This window comes from Salvelinus fontinalis, chromosome 6 (assembly GCF_029448725.1).
Source record: "Salvelinus fontinalis isolate EN_2023a chromosome 6, ASM2944872v1, whole genome shotgun sequence".
NCBI classification, from domain to species: Eukaryota; Metazoa; Chordata; class Actinopteri; order Salmoniformes; family Salmonidae; genus Salvelinus; species Salvelinus fontinalis.
The window spans coordinates 30370841-30393802 of NC_074670.1; the positions used below are offsets into that span (position 1 = coordinate 30370841).

Genomic DNA, 22962 nt, shown 5'->3' on the forward strand with positions numbered 1-22962 from the left:
ACATCTGACTTTGCATTTAAACAATATCTAATCTATACAGCAGGTGACTAATTATGGACTACCACCAAGGATATGTGGGCCACTTCCTTCCTCTGCAAATTTGCAATGACTGAATTCTTATGACCTTATTTAAGAACCAGGAACTCATATGGCAACAAGATGGGTCACTGGTGCAGATTAGTCTTAGCTGTGATCACAAGTGGAAGTAATAGATGTGCTTACTGCAGAGGTGCAAAACCCCTTACTACAGAGGTGCGAAAAGACATAGAGGACTACAGAATCAGCCTATATAAATCTAAATCAAATCACATTTTATTGGTCACATACATACATTTAGCAGATGTTATTGCGGATGTAGCGACATCTATACCAACCAAGCCATTGAGCCTTGTATACATTCTTTATTTTCCCTTGAGGTTACAGGACAGGAATAGTGTCATAAGCACAGAACAGACAATATTGGGCCCATACCTCCAGCTCAATCAGGTTTAAATATAGCCTATCCATTGTTGAAATTTATTATAACAGGCTGTGTGGAAACTTGTATGCCTATCAAGACACCAAAGACATTGTATAGGCTACTGTTTTAATGAACAGCAGTCATATCGTTCCTGCACATGATGTCTATATACAGCAGGTCTCTCTCTCGTGTTTCTTTACCTGTCTGTCGAGCGCAGGGATCATCATAGCGCATCGTCTGCGCGCAACATATCCACCGCGTTCGTATTCACTCCCACCGCGCGACCCACTCCCCACCCCCGCTGCGACGCTCCGCGTCTTCTAAACTAGTGGTTGCGGGAGAGATACGGGTGAAGAGGGGGAGGGGGAGAGAGGCTCGACGTTATCACAATATCTGGGGGATATTACAGAGACTGAAGTCTGGCTTTTATATCAGAAAAAAACATATGCCAAATGGATCTGAATTAAACGTGTTTCATCCATGGTAAGGATTTATGTTTCCTCTTTAAATCGTGTTTGCAGCGCATGTTGATAGAAGGCCACATTTGCATATTGTAGATTACATAAATATTTGTTGCCATTAAATTATTCCTTATGAGTGGTTAATGTAATGGCCAAATGGCTTGACAAAGCAATATCGACATGAACTGAGAACAGTGTTTAGGTTGTCCATGTGAAAAAAATAAAACAAGTTGAATTTGATGAAAGACCAACAATAAAAAAAAAATGCAATTCAACTGAACTTATTCAGATTTTCCAATTCATTGTTTCTTACCATATTTGTGTAAGAGATAAAAGATGCTCTATAGCCTAAAATCCCGCAGACCAACGAACGCGATTCGTTTGGCAGTTGTAATCTGTTTTGTTGAGCCTTGCTATATGTAAAGACTAATCAATAAACTGCTACAAAAAGCAAATAGATTCAGCTGATTCAGATTTGCTGTCACAATTTTTTTCCCATATTATAAGCAGCACATTTATTGCCTGAGAGGCAACCCCTGTAACCTAAATCATGAACCAATCTGCATTGTCATGAAATTCTGTCACTTGGCTCATTGCGGTCCTTGTAAGATCAGCCTATGATGGAATGTAGCAAAAAGAGAAGCAGACAGTCAGTTACATTTTATGTGTGTGAGAAAGGCAATACATGCAGGGATGTAATTTAGGTCGTATTTTATTATCTCTGCTAATGCATAGGCTAGGCTACATTCTGTGTGGAGAAACATGTTTCTTTTTACTGGCGCAGTTACTGTTTTTGTCCAATAACCTGGAATAGTATAACTTCCCTGCTAGTTTAATATTAGAAGCAGTACGTCAGAAAACCAATTGACGTAGTGATTGGTCACTGAAACAGGTTTTGAATTAGATTTTCTTTGAGCCGATATGATAACACTGATGCTGCGTCTCGGTTTCATTCAATATTACCAACACCATCACGAACTTGATTTGAAAGCATGAATTCCTTTACATTGCTTTTCTCAGTTCTCGGAAGGTTGGCGTCCGGCAGAACGACCGAATCAGCACCATGGATAGCGACCGTAGTTTGGAATGGATTTAAGTTTCTTGCAACATTTCACATAATAGTTTCGCTGAATCTTTTGCTATTGGGCCTGTATGATATTGTAGAATTGTATACATATACACTTGATTAAGTTTCTTGGAAACAATAATATGAAACGTTTGGGAACGATGTTTGCTTGTATTACGAATTTACATTATACGCAGAAACTTCCCTTGTAATTCATGTTCCTGAGAATAATCATTATACTTCTGCATTATACGTATATCTTTAAATGTATTTCACATAGAGATATTGATTAATATCATGTACTGTAGCAATTAGATGTATAGCTACTGAACTATGGGTTTTGTAAATGTTACAGAGAGCACTGCAGTTTCTACTCAGAAACAACAGGTTCACTAAAGGACAAGGGCATAAGACAACTATGACACGTGGATGGCTTCTTACAGGCTCCTATGGAGAAAAGGTTAGGTGTAGGTCACATCCACCCCCACAAACCTGGAATTATGAATAATCTGTCTAGAGGGCCAATGGAGGTCACTGGCAGTGCTGTATGCCATCACATCCATCTTTCAAAACAGGAAGTGTGGCACACTCTGACATGCACAGCTCACCCGAGATGGGATACCAGGATGGCAGATCAGGGGGTACAACAGGGCCAATTATAGTAATGGGTGTTGGGGTGATGTCAGTTCTTGACACGGTGCAGCTGCACACCATGGGACAGACATGTCATAGAAGGAATATTCTATTCTACTCTAGAGTACTCAGTCTTGACAGTCTCCGCCATGAAACTGTGTGTCTTCTGAGAGCAGATGGAAATGCATGACTTTAGCTGATAATGAGTCAGTGAGCTGATAGTGAAAGAAAGAGAGAGAGAGCGAGAGAGAGAGAGGTAAAGAGAGAGTGTGTGTGAGAAAGAGGTCTGATGATGAACGATAAGCTCTTTGGGATGGAGGTGGGGGGATTTTAATAATGTTGCCCACCTACACGTACAAATACACACACACACAGATTGATGTACATGTTTTTACACACTAACTAAGACGCGCATACAGTGCCTTTCGAAAGTATTCAGACCCCAAGACCTTTTCCACATTTTGTTACGTTACAGCCTTATTCTACAATGGATGAAAAAAAAACATCCTCAGCAATCTACACACAATACCGAATAATGACAAAGCGAAAACAGGTTGTTAGAAATCTTGAAATACTTTATTTACATAAGTATTCAGACCCTTTGCTATGAGACTCAAAGTTGAGCTCAGGTGCATCCTGTTTCCATTGATCATCCTTGAGATGTTTCTACAACTTGATTGGAGTCCACCTGTGGTAAATTCAATTAATTGGACATGATTTGGAAAGGAAAACACCTGTCTATATAAGGTCCCACAGTTGACAGTGCATGTCAGAGAAGAAACCAAGCCATGAGGTCGAAGGAATTGTGCAGAAAGCTCTGAGACAGGATTGTGTTGAGGCGCAGATCTGGGGAAGGGTACGAAATTTGTTTGCAGCATTGAAGGTCCCCAAGAACACAGTGGCCTCCATCATTCTTAAATGGAAGAAGTTTGGAACCACCAAGACTCTTCCTAAAGCTGGCCGTCCGGCCAAACTGAGCAATCGGAGAAGAAGGGCCTTGGTCAGGGAGGTGACCAAGAACCCAATGGTCACTCTGACAGAGCTCTAGAGTTCCTCTGTGGAGATGGGAGAACATTCCAGAAGGACAACCATCTTTGCAGCACTCCACCAATCAGGCCTTTATGGTAGAATGGCCAGACGGAAGCCACTCTTCAGTAAAAGGCACATGACAGCCCGATTGAAGTTTGCCAAAAGGCACCTAAAGACTGTCAGACCATGAGAAACAAGATTTCTGGTCTGATAAAACCAAGAATGAGCTATTTGGCATAAATGCCAAGCATCACGTCTGGAGGAAACCTAGCACCATCCCTACGGTGAAGCATGGTGGTAGCAGCATCATGGTGGTAGCACCATCCAACCTAACAGAGCTTGAGAGAATCTGCAGAGAAGAATATAAAAAAACTCCCCAAATACAGGTATGCCAAGCTTGTACCATCATACCCAAGAAGAATCAAGGCTGTAATCACTGCCAAAGGTGATTCAACAAAGTACTGTGTAAAGGGTCTGAATACTTACGTAAATGTGATATTTAATGTTTTTATAAATTAGCAAACTTTTTTTTTTTAACTGTTTTTGCTTTGTCATTATGGGGTTTTGTGTGTAGATTGAGGGGGGAAAAACAATTTAATCAATTTTAGAATAAGGCTATAACGTAACAAAATGTGGAAAAAGTCAAGTGATCTGAATACTTTCCAAAGCAGTCAAATGCACAGTCTGTTTTATAAACCCAGACAGACCCAGCCTTGAGAGGTTACATTTTTTCCACAGTCAACACAGATAATGTGAGTAAACCAAACAACAGAGATGTTATAAACGGAAAGTCAGTGAGGAAGAGCAATATTAAAGAGACCTGTCGAGAGATGGGGAAAGAAATTGGTATGGAAAAGCACAGACTCTGATATATTAAGGACTAAAGACTTGTCCTTGGACAAAAAGGATAGCAATCTACTCAACAGACTGAGTAGCCTGAAATATGTTTTAAGAGGGATATCAATAAATAGTTACTGCAGACCTATTACTGGTACTCAATACAACAACGGTATGAAATAAAAAATAAATCAACTGCTTATCAATTACCTTTTGCTGTTGTGCTGTGCTTGAAATATGTTGTTTTTGCCAATAGATTATCAAGATTTAAAGCGCGAACAATAGGTTTTAGTGGATTTGTGGATGCGCGATCTACCTAGATTAAGGCATTACGTCAGTTGAAACTGCAGTGATAGATAGCAGCTAGGATGATAAATGTCATTCTATAGCTGACACTACCCAGCCAGAAATAGCTTCTACTGCCTCCCTTATCAGAGTGGGAGTGCGAAGTGAGGAGTCTGGTTGGAAAATTGCGGGTGAATCGATGTCAACCCCTCTGTCGCTCCTGTCCGTTCCACAGCCCAGAGCAAGGGGTCAAACACTGGGACGCTCAGAGGCGGCGACAATCATGACACCACTGTGTGAGTAGGTGTGTGTGTTTGCAGCTGCAGCAGGTTCAACCTGAACAATTTTTTCACAACCAAATCTCTATATTTTATGTAAATGGCAGGGTCCATCCAAATCTTTTGGTGATTTCAGATGTTTTAGAGGAATTTACCCCAAACTGCAAATCACTTCCTCATCCTCATGTATTTTGAGGGCCCTGAAAAAATGATCAAAATACCCAAATACATAATTTTAGAAACAGCAACGCTCTCAGTATAGTACTGCAGGTCTTTAGATGTTGTACACCTGAAGTTGTGTCATTCCGAAATGTATCCGCAATGTTATATTTCCTTTTTTGCGACTCAAGCCTTCTCAAGCAGTTCCATTTTCCGTGTAGCCGGCTGCTACAGGTAACTTCCAAAAAAAGGAAATACTGTACTAACAAATAGTGTCTTCATTTTTGGGCGACCACCCCATGCTTTCAATATAAATTGTATCCCTCATTTACTCAAGTGTTTACTTTATTTAGGCAGTTAGGCCTACCTGTAAAATTGACTTGAGAGGTATCGCTAGAAGCGCTCACAAAATGGAATATAGCCTAACGTTGCAGATAAAACTTGAAATGACACAATGTGTATTTCATGTGTATGACATCTGAAGACATGCATCACTAGACTGAGAGCTTTGCAGTTTGATGTATTTGGGTGTTTTTGGAGCCATTCAGGAAGTGATTTGCTGTTTGGGGTAAATTACTCTAAAACATATGAAATCACAAAAAAATTGTCTGGATCCTTCTGCAATATATCATTTACATCATTTTTTTGTTGATTTGGTTGTAAAAAATTAAAACTTCTCATTTGACATGTCTAGATAAACACAGTATGACAGGGAAGAAAAAATTTGGTGTGTCACGCCCTGGCCATAGAGAGGCTTTTATTCTCTATTTTGGTGACTAGGGTGTGCATTCTAGTTTCTTTATTTCTATGTTTTCTGTTTCTATGTTTTGGCCGGGTATGGTTCTCAATCAGGGACAGCTGTCATTCGTTGTCTCTGATTGCGATTCATACTTAGGCAGCCTGTTTTTCCACCTTAGTTGTGGGTATTTGTCTGTGTTAGTGGCCTGTATAGCCCTATTCAGCTTCACGTTCGTTTTGTTGTTGTTTCTCGTTTTTGTTGGCAACATTCAAAATAAAAATAAATGTACGCTTACCACGCTGCAACTTGGTCCGGTCATTTCCACCCTGACGACGAACGTGACATGGTGTGAATCATTGAGAGGTCTCAGGGAAGCAACCTGTGTCAGGGATTTGTATGCTGCAACTATATTGAATTAGCAGCTCCATGAAGCACGCTGAGCATCGTTATCTGATTGGAGCAGTGTTGCCAACTCCTCAGTTAGGAAAGTAGCTATTGGCTGTCCTAAAAGTCGCTAAATGACATCAACTAATTTCATAATTGGCCATGTGCATGTAATTGTGATGGACGCTGTAGGAGAAAGGAATAACGTTGTGGGATAGACAAAGTGAGTAAAAAACACCCTAAATATGTTTAGAACTACAAATGAACTTTCTTCTGTCGATTCTTGTTTTTTTTAATATCACAATTCCAACCCACCTCCTTTATCCTGGCTTGGGACCGGCAAAAGTGACCCAAAAGAGAGACTCTGGCGGAGTTACTTAGTTTTTAATTTTATTATTATAATTATTTTTTCGTTTAGTTTTTTAGTTTTCTTAATTTAGTTTGGTTTTTAACCTTGTCGTCCATTTAGGAGCCTAGAACAAGTCACAGTAAAACATTTTTAACCATAACATTAAAATAAAAATAGTATACAATCTACATTAACAATCTAAATGGACCAAAAAGAGACAATAGAAAAAACTGTCAGTGGCAATGTGAGAAAATGATGGTAACTAGTCTGGCCCTAATTCAGGTTAATTGTTTTTTAAATGTAAGCCAGGGTGGGATCAGCCAGCGGCGGCTTCCCGCATGCGCGATTAATTTGTAGTCTGGACGCGGAAGGGTGAACATCTCCTGCTCTGACTGCAGCTGGGAGGGACTGCTGCGCGAGGACTGGGCCGCCTGTGAGTGCTTTAGGACTGGGGTGGGGCCCACGGCAGCACCCGCTGCTCGTTGTGAAGAGTAAGAACGATACGTTCTTTCATGTCAGAGTCTCAAAGTCTCCAATAACACCAGAAAAAGTCGCTAGAATTGTCGCTAGTCACTTTTAAAAAAAATGTCGCTAGAGGGGTCTGAATACTCGCTAAATATAGCAACAAGGTCGCTAAGTTGGCAACACTGGACTGGAGCACTCACACTGACTGTTTTCCTGGTCCATCTTGGCAGAAATGACTAGTGCCTCTGAGCTGGAGTCCAGAGATCTTAGACAAGACAGCTCTCTCTCCCTCGTCTGCTGTGGGAAAAACTCTGCTCAGACCCACACAATACACCTGGGCCTGGTTTACCAACAGCGATGGAATTTAGTTTTAATGATGCAGCCGAATATGTAACATGCATTTCCCAAAACACCACGCAGAGTGCATCGTTGGAGCATGTGTCGACACTGATAGGATCGAAAGAAAGTGAGCTCTGCTCTCGGGTCAGCTTTCTCTATTCAAATCTCACCTTAATAACATTATAATTATTTCACAATAATGACAACGGATCAGCAACAGTACCTCTACGATTGTATCCCTGAGTTGTCAAGAGTATCCTAGATGTGAATGGAAAAGGCCATGTCTGCTCTGCCTCATCTCCTGTTGTAGGGAATCCATAATGTCAAGGACCAGGAGATACATACTATCTGTCTGCTTCTTTTCTTCATCACTACAGAGATGTTTATGGTCACACATTACTTCTTCAGTGGTGCTTGACAGATAAATCCACTGGAGAAATACTGAGTAGAGCCGCAGGCTGCATTCAGATGTAGGATCTTAATTTGCCAAGGCAGCAGGTACTCTTCCGGGAGTCCAATCACAATTACATAACACAACACATTATTACACACTACTCTACCATAACATATCTACAATACGACCGCAAGGCATTACAGAGGGTAGTGCGTACGTACATCACTGGGGGCAAGCATCCTGCCATCCAGGACTTCTATACCAGGCGGTGTCAGAGGAAGGCCCTAAAAATTGTCAAAGACTCCAGCCACCCCAGTCATAAACTGTTCTCTCTGCTACCGCACGGCAAGCGGTACCAGAGTGACAAGTCTAGGTCCAAAAGGCTTCTTAACAGCTTCTACCCCCAAGCCATACGACTCCTGAACAGCTAATCAAATGGCTACCCAGACTATTTGCATTGTTCACCCCCCCAACACCTCTTTTACGCTGCTGCTACTGTCTGTTTATTATCTATCCATAGTCACTTTAACTCTATCTACATGTACATATTACCTCAATTACCTCGACTAACCTGTTACCCCCGCACATTGACTCTGTACCGGTACCCCCTGTAATAGCCTCGCTACTGTTATTTTACTGCTGCTCTTTAATTATTTTTATTTTTTATTTTTTACTTATCTATTTTTTACTTAACACTTATTTTTCTTAACTGTTTTGTTGGTGAAGGGCTTGTAAGTAAGCATTTCACTGTAAGGTCTACACCTGTTGTATTCGGCACATGTGACAGATAACATTTGATTTGATTTAATAATACAGCACAATAACAATATTAAAATGTATGAGTGTGTAGCATGTGTTTGTGAATGCTGTGTGTGCCTGCACAGTCCAAACTGTTCCATAAAGTGTAGTTTTATCAGTTTTCTAAATCAGATTTTACTACTTGACTGAGTTACATGATGTGGAATAGAGTTCCATGTAGTAATGGCTCTATGTAGTACTGTGCATTTCCCATAGTCTGTTCTGGACTTGGGGACAGTGAAGAGACCTCTGGTGGCATGGCTTGTGGGGTATGCGAGGGTGTCTGAGCTGTGCGCTAGTTGCTTAAACAGACAGCTCGGTGATTTCAACATGTCAATATTTCACAAAGTGTCACGCCCTGGCCTTATTATTCTTTGTTTTCTTGATTATTTTAGTTAGGTCAGGGTGTGACATGGGGAATGTTTATGTTTTGTTGGTGTTGGGTGTTTATATGGTAAAGGGGTTATGGGTTGTTGTATAGTATATGGGTTTGTGTGTAGTACAGGTGTCTAGTGTTTTCTATGTATGTTTAGTTGTCTAGGAGAGTCTATGGTGGCCTGAATGAGTTCCCAATTAGAGACAGCTGATTTCGGTTGTCTCTGATTGGGAGCCTTATTTAGGGTAGCCATAGGCTCTCATTAGTTGTGGGTAATTGTCTATGTCAGAACGTTAGTAGCCTGTCTGTCTATGCACAACGTTTGTAGCTTCACGGTCGTTTTGTTATTTTGTTATTTTGTATAGTGTTTTTGTGTCGTGTTCATCTTCGTGTTTTTGTTTAATAAAGAAGATGGCTTATTTTCCAAGAGCTGCATTTTGGTCCGTCAATCCACCACACGATCGTGACAGAATTACCCACCATAGGACCAAGCGGCATGGAAGGCGGCAACAGGACCTACCACCAAAGGATTTCTGGACATGGGAGGAGATACTGGATGGTAAGGGGCCGTGGGATCAACCTGGAGAATATCGCCTCCCTCGTGAAGAGCTGGAGGCAGCGAAAGCCGAGAGGAGGCGATATGAGGAGGCAGCACGGAGACAAGGCTGGAAGCCCGTGAGTACAACCCAAAAATTTCTTGGGGGGGGCCTTAAAGGGAGTGTGGCGAAGTCAGGTAGGAAACCTGCGCCTACTCCCTGTACTTACCGTGGAGAGCGAGAGTACGGGCAGACACCGTGTTACGCAGTAGAGCGCACGGTGTCTCCTGTACGCGTGCATAGCCCGGTTCGGTACATTGCAGCTCCACGTATCGGCCGGGCTAGACGGAGCGTTGAGCCATATGTCATGAAGCCGGCCCAACGCATCTGGTCACCAGTGCGTCTCCTCGGGCCGGCGTACATGGCACCAGCCTTACGCATGGTGTCCCCGGTTCGCCTACATAGGCCGGTGCGGGTTATTCCACCTCCCCGCACTGGTCAGGCGACGGGGAGCATAGAACCAGGTAAGGTTGGGCAGGCTCGGCGTTCAAGGGAGCCAGTACGCCTGCACGGTCCGGTATTTCCGGCGCCACCTCCCCGCCCCAACCCAGTACCACCAGTGCCTCCTCCACGCACTAGCTATATGGTGCGTGTCTCCAGCCCTTTACCACCAGTGTCTAAACCACGCACCAAGCCTCCTGTGTGTCCCCAGAGTCCTGTGCGTCCTGTTGCTGCTCCCCGCACTAGCCCTGAGATGCGTGTCCCCAGCCCGGTGCCACCAGTCCCGGCACCACGCACCAGGCCTACAGTGCGCCTCAGCCGGCAGGAGTCTGCCGTCTGCACAGCATTGACTGAACTGCTCGTCTCCCCAGCGCCATCTGAGCCATCCGTCTCCCCAGCGCCATCTGAGCCATCCGTCTCCCCAGCGCCATCTGAGCCATCCGTCTGCAATGAGCCTGCAAAGCCGCCCGTCTGCCATGAGCCTGCAAAGCCGCCCGTCTGCCATGAGCCCACTGAGCCGTCCGCCAGACAGGAGCCGCTAGAGCCGCCAGCCAGACAGGAGCCGCTAGAGCCGTCCGTCAGACAGGATTTGCCAGAGCCGCCAACCAGACAGGGTCTGCCAGAGCCGCCAACCAGACAGGATCTGCCAGAGCCGCCAACCAGACAGGAGCAGCCAGATCAGTCAGCCAGCCATGAGCAGCCAGATCCGTCAGCTAGCCATGAGCAGCCAGATCCGTCAGCTAGCCATGAGCAGCCAGATCCGTCAGCTAGCCATGAGCAGCCAGATCCGTCAGCTAGCCATGAGCAGCCAGATCCGTCAGCTAGCCATGAGCAGCCAGATCCGTCAGCTAGCCATGAGCAGCCAGTTCCGTCAGCTAGCCATGAGCAGCCAGATCCGTCAGTTAGCCATGAGCAGCCAGATCCGTCAGCTAGCCATGAGCAGCCAGATCCGTCAGCTAGCCATGAGCAGCCAGATCCGTCAGCTAGCCATGAGCAGCCAGATCCGTCAGCTAGCCATGAGCAGCCAGATCCGTCAGCTAGCCATGAGCAGCCAGATCCGTCAGCTAGCCATGAGCAGCCAGATCCGTCAGCTAGCCATGAGCAGCCAGATCCGTCAGCTAGCCATGAGCAGCCAGATCCGTCAGCCAGCCATGAGCAGCCAGATCCGTCAGCCAGCCATGAGCAGCCAGATCCGTCAGCCAGCCATGAGCAGCCAGATCAGTTAGCCAGCCATGAGCAGCCAGATCAGTTAGCCAGCCATGAGCAGCCAGATCCGTTAGCCAGCCATGAGCAGCAAGATCTGTCAGCCAGCCATGGGCCGTCCCTCAGTCCGGAGCTGCAGTCCCTCAGTCCGGAGCTGCCATTCCTCAGTCCGGAGCTGCCATTCCTCAGTCCGGAGCTGCCCCTTACCCTGGAGCTGCCCCTTACCCTGGTGCTGCCCCTTACCCTGGTGCTGCCCCTTACCCTGGTGCTGCCCCTTACCCTGGTGCTGCCCCTTACCCTGGTACTGCCCCTTATCCTGGTACTGCCCCTGACCCTGGTACTGGTTCTTAGTCCGGAGCTGTCCCTTAGTCCGGAACTCCCCCTGAATGCAATGGGGTTAATGTGGAGGGGGGTCGTTTGGAGGAGGCCTAGGAGGTGGTTAGGTACTGTGGTGACGTGGGGACTACGACCAGAGCCGGAGCCGCCACCGTGGAGGGGAGCCCACCCAGACCCTCCCCTAGACTGTGTATGGTGCGCCCGGAGTTCGCGCCTCAAGGGGGGGGTTATGTCACGCCCTGGCCTTATTATTCTTTGTTTTCTTGATTATTTTAGTTAGGTCAGGGTGTGACATGGGGAATGTTTATGTTTTGTTGGTGTTGGGTGTTTATATGGTAAAGGGGTTATGGGTTGTTGTATAGTATATGGGTTTGTGTGTAGTACAGGTGTCTAGTGTTTTCTATGTATGTTTAGTTGTCTAGGAGAGTCTATGGTGGCCTGAATGAGTTCCCAATTAGAGACAGCTGATTTCGGTTGTCTCTGATTGGGAGCCTTATTTAGGGTAGCCATAGGCTCTCATTAGTTGTGGGTAATTGTCTATGTCAGAACGTTAGTAGCCTGTCTGTCTATGCACAACGTTTGTAGCTTCACGGTCGTTTTGTTATTTTGTTATTTTGTATAGTGTTTTTGTGTCGTGTTCATCTTCGTGTTTTTGTTTAATAAAGAAGATGGCTTATTTTCCAAGAGCTGCATTTTGGTCCGTCAATCCACCACACGATCGTGACACAAAGACATGCTGGCCCTCCATGTACCTCTAAGGGCCAGCCGTGCTGCTCTGTTCTGGGCCAATTGTAATTTGCCTATGTGTCTCTTTGTGGCAATTGACCATATGACTGGACAGTGGTCCAGGTGTGACAAAACTAGGGACTATAGTAGTTGTTTTGTTGATAGCGATGTCAAGAAAGCATAGTAGTGCTTTATTATGGACAGACCTCTCCCCATCTTAGCTACCGTTGCATCAATATGTTTTGACCATGACAGTTTACAATCCACGGTTACACCAAGCAGTTTAGTCTCATTAAGTTGCTCAATTTCCACATTATTCATTACAAGATTTAGTTGAGGTTTAGGATTTAGTGAATGATTTGTCCTAAATAGCTTTTAGTTTTTGAAATATTTAGGACCAGCTTATTTCTTGACACCCATTCTGAAACTGACTGCAGCTCTTTGTTAAGCGTTGCAGTGATTTCACTTGCTGTGGTAGCTGACATGTGCAGTGTTGAGTCATCAGCATACATGGACACACAGGCTTTACTCAGTGCCAGTGGCAGGTCATTGGTAAAGATTTTAAAAAGTAGGTGCCTAGACAGCTGCCCTGGGGAATGCCTGACTCTACCTGGATTATGTTGGAGATGCTTCCATTAAAGAACAACCTCTGTGTTCTGTTAGACAGGTAAGTCTCGATCCACAATATAGCAGGGGATGTAAAGCCATAACACATACGTTTCTCCAGCAGCAGATTCTTATTGATAATTTCTCTCAGCCAATCATCAGTCATTTGTGTAAGTGCCATCTGTACACGTTGAATGCCCTTCCCTGTAAGCGTGCTTCAAGTATGTTGTTAATTTGTTTATTGTGAAATAGCATTGTATCTGGTCAAACACCATTTCTAAACGTTTACTAAGAAGGGTTGTTAACAGGCTTACTCTGCTCGGCTGTTTGAGCCAGTAAAGGGTGCTTTGCTATTCTTGGGTAGCGAAATTACTTTTGCTTCCCTCCAGGCCTGAGGGCACACATTTTCCTGTAGGCTTAGATTGAATAGATGGCAAATAGGAGTGGCAATATAGTCACTATCATCCTCAGTAATTTTCCATCCAAGTTTTTAGACCCAGGGTGCTTGTCATTGTTGATAGAAAACAACATTTATTTCACCTCTTCCACACTCACTTTACAGAATTCAAAATGATAATATCAAATCAAATTTATTTATATAGCCCTTCTTACATCAGCTGATATCTCAAAGTGCTGTACAGAAACCCAGCCTAAAACCCCAAACAGCAAGCAATGCAGGTGTGGAAGCAAGGGACTAATACTTGCCTTTCATAATTTGGTCAGTTATGTATGGAGGTGTAGGTTCATAATTTGTTGTTGGTATGTCATTTCTGAATTTTCAATGAAAAAATCTTTCAAGTAGTTGGCAATATCAATGGGTTTTTTGATGAATGAGCCATCTGATTCAATGAATGATGGAGCTGAGTTTGCCTTTTTGCCCAACATTTTATTTAAGGTGCTTTTTAGTATCATTCTTTATATAATTTATTTTTGTTTCATAGGAATTTCTTCTTCTTTTTGTTAAGATTAGTCCCAATTTATAGTACGTTTGCCACTCGGCTGTGCAGACAGACATTTTGCCATTCCTTTTGCCTCATCCCCCTCAACCACAATTCCTCATCAATCCACAGGGATTTAACAGTTTTTACAATAATTTTCTTAATGAGTGCTTGCTTATTAGTAACTGGAATAAGCAATTTCGTAAATTATTTAAGTGCTGCGTCAGGATGCTCCTCATTACACACATCAGACCAACAAATATTTGTCACATTTTCAACATAGGAATCATTGCAAAACCTCTTGTATGATCACTTATACACTATTTTAGGTCATCTTTGAAACTTTGTTTTTCCTAGATATGGCTATTATGATCATTACATCTGATGGGTGTGGATACTGCTTTAGAGCAGATTTCTGCAGTATTAGATGTGATCAATAGAAGTGGATGATTTAGTTCCTGTTCTGTTTGTGAATACTCTGGTAGGTTTACTGATAACCTGAACCAGGTTGCAAGCACTGGTTACAGTTTGAAGCATTTTCTTGAGTGGACAGCTTGACGAAAGCCGCTTAATATTTAGGTTACTCAGAAAATATGCAAACTTGTAATGTATTTGAGTTTTAAAAATGCTTCTAATGTTTGTAATTTCCACTTTGACATTTCAAATGTGATTTGCCTTAACAAAAAATGTGTCAACCCCCACAAATTATAATCTGCATAATAATGAACATTTCCTATTGCTGAAGGATTATTTTACTGCGGTAGCAAACTGGCTCAAATTAAGATCCTACATCTGTATGTATACAGTAGTATCAAATCAAATCACATCTTACTCGTCACATGCTTTGTAAACAACAGGTGTGGACTAACAGTAAAATGCTTACTTACATGCCCTTCCCAACAAAGCAGAGAAAGAAAATAGCTAAATACTAGAAAAGTAAAACATGTAATAATATATACACAATGAGTAATAATAACTTGGCTGTACAAGGACTACCAGTACCAGTTGATGTGCAGGGCTACGAGGTAAGAGGTAGATATGTACATATAACGAAGAATAAAGTTACAGATAGTAAACAGCAGCAGCAGCGTATGTGATAGACTAACTATTTATCAGTATTATGGCTTGGGGGTAGAAGCTGTTCAGGGTCCTGTTGGTTCCATACTTGGTGCATCGGTATGGCTTGCCAGGCGGTAGCTGAGAGAACAGTCTATGACCTGAGTGGCTGGAGTCTTCAACAATTTATTGATGTATTTATTTAATATTGTAGAGGAACAATATATAGAGAAAGGAGAGTCTCTCTCTCTGTAATTCTGAAACGCTAATAATCTATAATGGTGGTTAATCCAGTAACTGTAATAATACTTTACTACATTGTTTCAAAGGCATCAACCCACTTTGATGCAGATCATTGAGGATCGTCATCCACTTTGATGCAGATCATTGAGGATCGTCATCCACTTTGATGCAGATCATTGTGGATTGTCAAATTGCCTTCCGCCCCAGTCGACAGATTGGGTCTTTAGCATGGGCAGACTAGTGTCAGGCACACACACACACACACACACACACACACACACACACACACACACACACACACACACACACACACACACACACACACACACACACACACACACACACACACACACACACACACACACACACACACACACACACACACACACACACACACACACACACACACACACACACACACACACACACACACACACACACACACACACACACACAGAGAGAGAGCTGTAGGTGGCAGCCTCGTAGCCACATTCTCAGGATAGAGAGCCTCTCCCTCAGCCCATCTCAACTCAGCACCTGTCAACTGCTTCCCACTCCACCCACGGAGTCCCCTGGCTGCGAGCCAGTAATGACAAAGTAACAACTGTTATTAAACTGCCATTGATTCCCAACAGAATTATTTAGGCAAATAGGCCATAATAAAAAGGGGTGGATAGATTAAATTTAATTGAGTGTATTGATCACAGTCTGAATGAAAGAAAGACCGAGCCCTAGTCATTGTAAGGAAGTACTCCGACTCACTCAAATTAAACTGTGTTTGTAAATGCTGCACTGTTAAAATGAAATGCTTTGTAACACCAAAACTAGTGGCAACTGAGCTGCCACCAACTTGAAGAAGACGAAACCTTAATTTTGCAGGAGTATTGAAACACATCATCTTGAGATGTTCTTAATCAAGTGTTGTGCAACACCTTGCCAGGGACTGGGAGCCCTAACAGAACAGATTGAAAACACTATTTTGTTGTTTCGAGTCCTGTTCAGTGCAGAATTAGATACCTTCTGTTTTGGTGCTGTTTCCTCTCTCTAAAACAATGTGTCAAACACATTCTGTGTATTAAAACACTTACGTTGGGTTTACATTCAAATATATAATATGCATGCTTAGGGATGGTTAGTTAGACGTCTCAATATGTGTTTCAACACAGCCAAAGAAAGACTCTGGCTTATAATATTGTTGTAACAGAAGTCACGAGTCTCTCAAACTATTTCATGTGAGGTTGTTGGATATATTGCTACACTCAGGGGGAATGAAAAACAGAAATAGACAAATAATATCTTCCCTCTTCATTCTGGCTCCCCCCAACTCCCTTCCCCACAACCACCACTAACTACTTCTCTATTATACACAGATGATTACACTCTGTGTTTCGGTTTGTATAGCCACTGTCTGTCCCCATGCTCGTTGTTCACCTGGGTTATGAAATAGTTGTTTATTAACATGAATAGGGCACGTTGAATCACCTTAGCATAGAACTAAATATCCCAGTTGACATACGGGGGAAGCTCATTCATAGCTAGACAGCTTTTTATTTCTCTCTGCACAAGATGCATCTCCTTCTCTCCATCCAAATAGATCACTAGATCTCATAGGGTGGGTTGGGACACACTGGTGAGCCACAGGCAGCCAGTCCCTCCTCCTCTTGGGTCACGGGGAAAGTTGTGGCTGGATTTTTTTGTTGTTGAGATCATTGAAATAGATTACTTAGAGGAAGGTTTGGTAAAATTAATATTCCAAGAACATCATTATGTTGATTTTCAGTCACAGAAAAAAATATTAAAATAATTAAATCAGTATTAGGAGTCATTTAAAAGTCAATTCACCTTATCACATCCTGTTGGATATCAGATTAGTTTTTGAGTCATTGCCTCATCTTTCTGTATAATCTGTATAATCTCACTTTTAAGCACTAAATTATTAAATATTCACTATGTTTTACATATTACCATATTACTGCAGCGGGAAGTTGCTCTTTTGCTGATGGGAGGCAAAGTCCAAGTCATGCATAGTTAATTCTCTGCAAAGTCAAACTTTATTCAACTCTGTATAGTTATAGTTTAGGAATACCAGGAAAGTTAGTAAAATAAGCCAGTTTTAGCATAGTGCGGTCAAGGACCAGTATCATCTGTCTAAAATGTTTTTGTTATACCAGATGGGTGCTGCATCTTTTTGTCATTTCACTTCATGAGATGGCTATCCAGACACTCCTTGTCTTGCTCTTACAGACACACTTCATATCAAAGGCTTCAATTGCAGTCACTCTGAGATTGCATTGGTAATGCAGTATAACTGTTGTACCGTACCACTGCATACTAGACATTAGATAGATGCGTAGACCAACCAAAGTAACCATCTTAACCACCTTTTAGCACTGCCTGTCTGTAGTGTAAATTTAGAATTCTATGACATCACTTTGTTTTTCATCACAGGTTCACCAGCTTCCTCTTCAAGATGGCCAGTCTGCGCTAAGCTAACTAGCTGGGTGTAGCAGATTTGACTGGAGGAAGAGGTGCCAGAGGCACCATGGGAGATGGAGGAGCCCTCCATACGGAGGGGAACGCCCTCCTCAAAGCCGTCTTCCAGGGCAAGCTGCGACTGACCCGGCTCCTCCTGGAAGGGGGTGCCTACATCAACGAAGGCAACGAGCGGGGCGAGACCCCCATCTCTGCTGCTTGCCTGGCTGGCTACGAGGACCCCCAGAGCCGCCAGAGAATGGTGCGCTACCTCCTGGAGAAAGGAGCCGATCCCAACATCCCAGACAAGTCTGGGCGGACCGCCCTGATGCATGCCTGTGTCGAGCAGGCGGGCAAAGAGGTGGTGTCCCTGCTCCTAGAGAATGGAGCTGACCCCAGCCTCAAGGACTACACAGGCTCCTCCGCCCTGGTCCATGCCATCAACAGAGGTGACCGAGACACCCTCCAGGTCCTGCTGGACGCCTGCAAGGCCAAGGGCAAGGAAGTGATCATCATCACCACAGACACGTCACCCTCGGGCACCAAGAAGACCAAGCAGTACCTCAACTCCCCCCCATCACCAGGGGTGGTGGACAAGCTCTCGCCCGTGGCCTGCATGTCGCCCTCAGAGGTGGCGATCCGGACCTCCAATTCCCCAGCAGCAGAGAAGGTTGAGGAGGAGGACAGTATCTTCAGCTTTGCGCTGACATCAGCCTTACCCCTACCCTCCACTAGAACCCTAGGGGAGAAAAGGCCGCCTCCCCGCAAACTCCTGAAGAGGCTCAACTCTGAGCCTTGGGGGCTGGTAGCACCCTCAGTGCTCAGCAGGGTCCCACAGGAGAGGGTTGATGGTGGACTGGAGGAGGAAGGTGGAGGTAGGATCATCACTGAGATGAATGGTCTGTCAATCTCGGGTTCTGGCAGGCCTCTCCTGTCTCGTCGGCACAGCATCGAAACACATGACCCCTGCTCGCCCAAACTCATTGACCGATCCTGCTCAGAGGATTGCGCAGCCCTTTGTAGCTCCTCCTGGGCCGACAAGGTCCAACAGCACCAGATCCTGTACCGCAGGAACACCGCGCCGGAGTCTCAGGAAAATACATGTGGACCAGGAGCGGTGGCTTCACGCACCCTGGCTCACCCCAAACTTACACGTATGGAGCACTATGAGTCAGACACACACCTGTGTCCTGAGTCCATCCCTGGATCTCCAGACTCAGGGCGCGTGTCGGTGGAGCGGAGGAAGTACAACGCCTCGCCCCTCTCTCTGCTCACCACCTCCTCCCGGGAATCCCTTGAGAGCATCCCCAATTCTATCTCCCCCATCACCATGCGCAGACGGTCCCCAGGCCTTCTGGAGCGCAGAGGCTCAGGCACCCTCCTCTTGGACCACATCTCCCACACCCGCCCCGGGTTCTTGCCCCCACTCAATGTCAACCCCCACCGGCCCATCCCAGACATCCGGGCCAATGGCAAGCCCACTTCCCCCGTCCACTCTGGTCCCAAGATCCTGGTTCCAGTTGCCCCTGCCTCACCCAAGAGAGGCCCAGACTTCAAGATGAAGAAGAAACTGATGAGGAGGCACTCCATGCAGACAGAACAGATGAAGCAGCTCTCCACCTTCCAGGAGATCCTGACAGAGAAGGTCATTGAGTCCAACGGGGACTGAGACTTAAAAGGACATGTGAGGGCAAGTTGGGGTACAGTGGTGGATCACATCTATCTAATTAGTCCATCATTATCCTCAACCAGTGCTTAAACCAGGACTACTAATGTGAATTTGGCTCATTCAGAGTGAGACCTCAGTCCCATCCTTGTTCTGTGTCAAGTGCAGATGGTTATTTTTATTTTTAGGTGACCTATTTTAATTTGTTGTGTGTGCTGTCACAGAAAGCTGGTTGATTGAGTAATACGGTTTACAGCAGATGTTCTTTTCATTTCTCCTCAAATTATTTATTAATATACCATTTGCAGTCAACAGAAATAGAAACGTATTTCTGTGTTTTTAGATGTTTACAGACTGCAAAATGTGCGCCAATGTCATGCCTATTGTTCCGTGTGCTGAATACATTTTCGTCCCCTCTGAAAGCAGTCACAATATCTATCTATGACACTAAGTCGAAAGAAGAAATCAACAGTAAAGATGCTAGCAACAGCTTACTTTGAATTGTCATTCTGAATGCGCTGTCTTCCCGATTTTCAATTCTTGCGTTAGCTCCTTTAAAACGTCAAACTTCAATCCTAAAATGCTCTCATGTTGATGGGTTTGTTTGGGGGAGAATGATGCTGCATTACAGGAAATAGTTTTCAAGACATATTTCCCGAAGACTTCACTGTCATTGTATTGTTGCTGTTATCTACTTTCACTGTATTTATTTGCCTTTACCTTTTAACCACTTGAGATTTTGTGTTTTAGAGAGGTATTTGGCTATATGATCTAACCACACGCCTGACTTACCCTGACAACTACAGTGGGATCAACATGTGGGACCCTTCATGAGTATCACACTGTAATAATGTTATTATCAATTGATTAAAAAAATTTAAAAGTCAATTGAAGTGCAATTAATTTCATACAAAATTCCAAAGAAATCCCATCAACGCATGTTTGTTTACATTGGAGTGTGTGAATACTGTAAGATGGCTTTTAGAAGAATTAACCTCAAATAATTGCACATTGGTGCTGTGCCTTTCCATATGGAAAGAGCTTCTAGCACATATTAACTGTAAATAATGTAAAGATAAGACAAACCTAATTTGCTTATGAAATATGTCCATGTGCAATATGCTGTACTGTAATGTCAATGGATTTCCTTCATCTATGGTGGATGTGAAGTTGTCTTTACAAATTGTACATTGACAGCATTCGGAAGCACTTCTTAACATTTACTGTACACAGATTTGCCGAAAGGGAGAGTTTTAGGCTCACAGAAGTAACATTTACAGTTACTTACACATGTAGATTGTCACTTTTAAATAATTCCCATTTGAAAATTGTGAGATTTAAGAGAAAAAAAGTTAGAAAATGTTTACCAAGCTTACAATGTGACCGCTTGTCCCGCTTCCATATGAAATATTTCTGTCTTTAATGAAATGATGTTAATGTGCTACAAGGTTTAATATTGACCTCCTGTTGATTGAACTGTATGTAGGTTACTTGAAGTTTAAGGGAAATACAAACAAAAAATACATATTTTTGTATGCCTGTTAGGAAATAGCAAAGTAAATTCTAATATGTAATCTATTTTCACGTTTGAACTTGATTGTAATTTGATTGTGGAATAAATATTTGTTAAATGTTCGTAAGTGAATTATAACAACCTTTAGTTGTCATGTGTCTTTAATATGAGATTTGTCATGTCAATTTGATATAAGAAATGTATTCATAAAATTGAAAATACTCTACTTTCAGTATCAAGAATCAACCAATCTCCATTAATTTGGATATTTGTTCAAAAAAATGATATGCTTCATTTTCTGTGATGGCAAGAATCACAGGGTGCAAAATATTTTCCATACTAGTCTTAGTTATTGGGTATTCAGTACAGGTTTGAGACTATTAACCAGCATGAATGACAAAATCATCTCTTAATTGAGCAAAATATCCACCACGACCAATATTGATTAGAAGCCTGCCTGACTCTGCTGCACATGGAGGGAAGACAAAGTATTTATTTTAGCCAGAAGTGACCTCCACACATTCATCTGTTAAACAAGATGCACTCCAGCACAGGTGGAAGATCTTCTTTGGCAAAGGCCAGGAGAAGGGACTTTAGATTGCGTCATCATAGGCTAAGCATGAGATAACATACACTAACACTGCAATGGATAAAGGAGTCATTTGGTGAGGTAGACTTAATCTCCATAAAAGCATAACTTTGGACATGGTTAATAGATTAAAGTATGTTTTGTGAAAGTATATATACAAACTTTCTAATACAGTGGGGTCCAAAGTCCATTTATCCCTTGATAAAGATGAGCAAAAAAATACAAAAATAATAATAATACAAATACTGTGTTATATTGTATGCTCAAATAAATGGAAAAAGTATATTATTTTGTACTAATACAATTGCGCAGAGAAAGAAAGCGATTTTGTTTAACAAGTAATAAAAAAATAAAAAAGATATAGTGATCAACATTTTTGGATCACCTGTTTTGGCCATCTCTGTCTCCGGACTTGAACCCCATTGAAAACCTGTGGTTTGAATTGAAAAGGTTAGTCCATATGTGCAGACAAAGATCATCTAGGATCTGGAAGGATTCTGTATGGAGGAAAGGTCAAGATCCCTCTCAATGTGTTCACCAAGTCTTATATGCTAATCTTTATCAAGGGATCCAATCATTTTGGACACCACAGTATATGGCTAGACTAGCCCACATACACATAGATCAGGGATGTGAGTTTGATATAAATAACCATTTTTTCGGGACTTATTCAAACAACATCACTATTTATCAGGCTGCATCTTTAAGGACATGCCCAGATTAAGAAATCATAGTTTATTTGGTGCATATGCTGCCCAAATTGCAGCCTTTCCGACTGTGGGAAAGCAGTAACTGCCAAAATAAAGGAAACAGTTGAGTAAATGAGGGATACAAATTTGATGTTATGGTGTGGGGTGCATTTTCCTGGCATGTTTTAGGTCCACTTGTAGAATCTATGCCAAGGCCCATTGTTCTGGCAGCTCGTGGTGGCCCAACACCCTATTAAGACTTAAGACACTTTATGTTGGTGTTTCTTTATTTTGGAAGTTACCTGTATGTGCTTGTGATTAAATGTTTTTTTTTTTACTATTGATCCTTTGTGGTTAATTGTGCTCTCTGGTGTATTTTGAACATTGAGAGCGGGCTCCTGTGGAAGGATTATTATTTTATTTTTATAAAATACAAAAATAAATAGTTTATTTTATTTTGCCTCTTGGGCCCAGCCACTGACTCGCACAATTGACCGGCCACATGTATTAATTATGCCGTTTATTTTATTAATCCTAATCAGTTACCCACGTGGGCTCCCTACCTCCTCTCCTCCCCCATCTGACGATTAGCAGAGAGGCAGCAGGCAGCTGCAGGCTGTCTACACTCGTTGAGAGTGGGCTCCTGAATCATTCTGTGGTTGAAGGTTGCAGTAAAACAATAAAAAACATATAATAAATATTTAATATACAGTTGCAAGAAAGAATATGTGAACCCTTTGGAATTACCTGGGTTTCTGCATATATTGGCCATTACATTTGATCTGATCTTCATCTAAGTCGCAACAATATACAAATACAGTCTGTTTAATCTAATA

General features: G+C 43.0%; 1 protein-coding gene across 1 annotated transcript; it reads left to right on the forward strand.

Annotated features, from left to right (window-relative positions):
• The first annotated feature begins 615 nt into the window (after positions 1–615).
• LOC129857618 (ankyrin repeat domain-containing protein 34A-like) lies at positions 616–20991 on the forward strand. The gene is made up of 2 exons (XM_055926053.1): positions 616–943; positions 17646–20991. The coding sequence occupies exon 2, from the start codon at positions 17740–17742 to the stop codon at positions 19336–19338; it is 1599 nt and encodes a 532-aa protein (XP_055782028.1). The 5' UTR covers positions 616–943; positions 17646–17739; the 3' UTR covers positions 19339–20991.
• The last annotated feature ends 1971 nt before the right edge of the window (positions 20992–22962 follow it).

Bases quoted from the DNA above. Each gene is read 5' to 3' on its own strand.
- LOC129857618 (XM_055926053.1), top strand. From the start codon at position 17,740: ATGGGAGATGGAGGAGCCCTCCATACGGAGGGGAACGCCCTCCTCAAA.